Source organism: Aphanomyces invadans (assembly GCF_000520115.1).
Source record: "Aphanomyces invadans strain NJM9701 unplaced genomic scaffold supercont1.25, whole genome shotgun sequence".
Lineage (NCBI taxonomy): Eukaryota > Oomycota > Saprolegniomycetes > Saprolegniales > Verrucalvaceae > Aphanomyces > Aphanomyces invadans.
Genome location: NW_008580170.1, coordinates 124,606 through 127,700, shown reverse-complemented (window position 1 = coordinate 127,700; position 3,095 = coordinate 124,606). Strand labels below are relative to the sequence as shown.

The window sequence follows — 3,095 nt, the reverse complement described above, 5'->3', positions numbered from 1 at the left end:
TATGTTGAAAAAGACTGTGAAAAGTCCAAATCTGACAAACGACATCACTTCCTCCAGCCGGGTAAAGTACCAATTGGCCTAAAGGCTGCTCCCAGAGGGGATTTTAGCGACCAGTAAGTTGGTAGAGCATGGGTTCGTTGTCCCAAAGGTCGTTGTTTTGATCCCTGGCTCAACGTATCGCCATCGTGACATTCCCCACCCCCCCTGCGGCATCCGGATTGCAAGGACAACGTCCAAAGACGACGTCTGGATGAAGACCAGCCCAAGCTCGAAGACAAAAACGACTAGAAAATTATACAAACCTTGAAGAGAGCCAACGGCCCCTTGTAAAAACGGTCCGCTGACGTGGAGGATTTCAAGTACAATCATCCAGACTCTTGTTGTCATGCCGCTTCGAAACGAGGCACAAGAATTCTCGCTGTCCCCAGTAATCTCAATGTCGTCTCTTGAGCACGTGTCCGATGCATGTCGTCTGTCCAAACCTTGTTGGTATGGTTGAATTTGTAGGCCTCACACAGAGCTTGTGCAAACAAGGGTGTTGCCCCATCTCGAAGCCTCGTGCCCTAGTTTACCCTTCTGTAATCACCACACGAAAAGTCGCACAGGTATATATATCCTTGGCCCTGTCACCTGGCGAAAAACTTACTACTCTTCGACTGGCCTGTGCGTCGTCGTCTCGCGCCAGGTTTGGCTGGATATCACCGTCCATGCATCTTGTTCCGCTTGCGGTCGTGGGCGCGCTGGGTGCGCACAAACCCCAAAATCCTGTACAGTGTGCCTCCGTCTTTCTTTCGTTTTCGCTGTAGTAGTGAGCCCGTTCGTCGTGGTGAGGCCAGAATGAGCCGGCGGCGAAAGCCCTGCTCGATATTTGACTCGAAAGCCTAGGTGGCCCCTAGCAATATCGACTGTGTTTACTGTGTGCCGTGGTAAACATGTGGCTGCGGCATTTTTGATAGAAACATGTCTCGGCGGGACCGCCTGCCCCCCGACATGTTCCCCGAATCTTCGGTTTAACGAATTCCTCGTGCATGGTTTGAGACTGGACTTGGGCGGGCTACCTCCATACGAAACGTGGTGGCTCGAGGCGGAAGCGACGTGGACATCGGGTCAGTATACAGTAGGACTAGACCAAGTGGCAACGGCGACCTACCCTGGCGCTTGCGCTGCGCCATTGCTTACGCAGTTTGCCACCATCCACCCCACCAGGTACAGTAGGACGATGCATGTCAAGGCGTGATATCCAGCGTCGGCTTGTGGTCGAAGTGGATTTGACTTTCCTTGAGCCATCGGTCGTCACACTCCCCACAAGCATTTTGGTACGTCTAGAGCCAGCTCGGATGTTGATATGGAAGCGGTGGTCCCCGTCATGCCGAGCTCGCATGTTTCAGCGCCAAACGAGGCGCTCGAGGAAAGGGGGGGGTTGTACAGTATGTATCTTGTGCACGTGGTACAGTCCATTTTTATTTCTCGACACCGCAGGCTGCGACCGGTGTGCCTTGTTTCATCATCACCCATATATATAACTTAGCTGCTCCTCCAACCTCTCTTCTCTCGAGGCTGGTGCACTTTCAAAATGTCTGTCGTTCACGCAAGTCATTTGTTTGCGACCCCGCCATTGACTGAGACCACTGTGGAAGAGCTCAAGGCGCTCGCGCTCTCAACAGCCACCCAAGTGGTACAGTTGAGGGAACCTGGTTGACCTATTCAATCCGGACGTGCGTGTAGATTTATCGGTCCCTGCAAGCGGGCAGGAACAACGCGTCCTGGTCTCTCACGTCGTCGGACAATGCAATCCGCATCTTCAAAGGCCAGGAGCCGCTCGGTGCACACCGTGGGTGCAGAGTCCTTCACTGTGGTCAGCAGCAGCTGCGCGCGTCGCTCAGGGACGTGGTGGAGCTCTTGCGCACCGACACGCCAGCCCACGCGGCGGCATATACACAGCGGTTTGGCAAGGATATACTGGGGACTACGACGTTATACATGCTCGAAGCCCCCATGCGAGACACCCCGAACCGGTGGATGACTGTCAAGTGGTTTGCATATCAGAGCCCATTGAAGAAAGTGGTGATGAATCGAGACGCGGTAGTCCTTGAGGTATGACGATTCGATTGCTCACGACACCAAGTTTATGTTTGTCGTCAGTGCCATCGCGAGTTTACAATCCAAGGACGGCGCGGTTGGGTACGCGCTGTCCGGTCGATTCAACTTCCTGGCTGTCCAAATCTGGAGGCTTCGTGTGGCCTCGTTCGGATGCAAAACTACGGCAGTGGGCATGTCTTTTTGGAATCGCTCGACAAGCCTGGCTACTTGGACATGTCGTACGTGACCGAAGTCGACGTAGGAGTCGGCAGGTCCGAATGGGCAGTCGATGCATTCCGCAGCCGAAATTATCTGGTCGAAAAAGCAATCGTCCGACGCTGCCAGTTCATGTTGGAAATTGAGCGGTACTTGAAAGGAGAGACGACCATCTCCAGCCAAGACATTCGAGTCCACGACGCGCTGACGACGAAATGTCGCAAAGCGTTGAGGTGGCGTTGCTGCCTGTGCGACAAGCGCTTTGGCCCTCTGAGCAAAAAGAAGTCATGCACACAATGCCATCGGGTAAGTGGTTAGCAGCGATGATTTCATGGACGTCTTACTTGGGTATATCTAGACGATGTGCCGGCAGTGCGATCGCGAGTGGCGGGTTAAATCCCAGTCGTCGGAATCAACATGTACGACGTGTGCATTGGGCAGGGAACAGCAATTAAGGTGCAATGCCACGAGCTCAACCACCATGTCGCCTGCGCCGGACAGATGGAGGTCAGAAACAGTGCTGAACAGCACACACGACTCGGTCGGGTCCCATTCGACACTCGAAGACGATGACACAGATTCTTTGAAAGACCACGACGTCACCGCCAATAACATACCCCCCCAGCGATGCTACCAGCCGTCCGTAGTATACAAAGGCAACTGCTACGGAGGCCAAGGGTTTATCTTGCTGCGATCGAGCGCCTCCACCCCTGTTGTGTTTGACCAATTGTGCTAATGCAAAATCGACTTCGCCGAACGGAGGTCCTTGTATGGCGATGATGCCACATACGCAACCGGCA

The 3,095-nt window shown here is 53.9% G+C and overlaps 1 protein-coding gene across 1 annotated transcript; it reads left to right on the top strand.

Moving 5' to 3' along the window:
• Positions 1-1,539: 1,539 nt before the first annotated feature.
• On the top strand, positions 1,540-3,095 carry H310_10192 (hypothetical protein). The gene is made up of 4 exons (XM_008876479.1): positions 1,540-1,675; positions 1,726-2,094; positions 2,143-2,601; positions 2,654-3,095. The coding sequence occupies exons 1-4, from the start codon at positions 1,574-1,576 to the stop codon at positions 3,029-3,031; spliced, it is 1,308 nt and encodes a 435-aa protein (XP_008874701.1). The 5' UTR covers positions 1,540-1,573; the 3' UTR covers positions 3,032-3,095.

Coding starts and splice junctions, on each gene's coding strand:
- H310_10192 (XM_008876479.1), top strand. CDS start 1,574: ATGTCTGTCGTTCACGCAAGTCATTTGTTTGCGACCCCGCCATTGACT. Junction 1,676..1,725: donor TCTCAACAGCCACCCAAGTG/GTACAGTTGAGG, acceptor ACGTGCGTGTAG/ATTTATCGGTCCCTGCAAGC. Junction 2,095..2,142: donor GAGACGCGGTAGTCCTTGAG/GTATGACGATTC, acceptor GTTTGTCGTCAG/TGCCATCGCGAGTTTACAAT.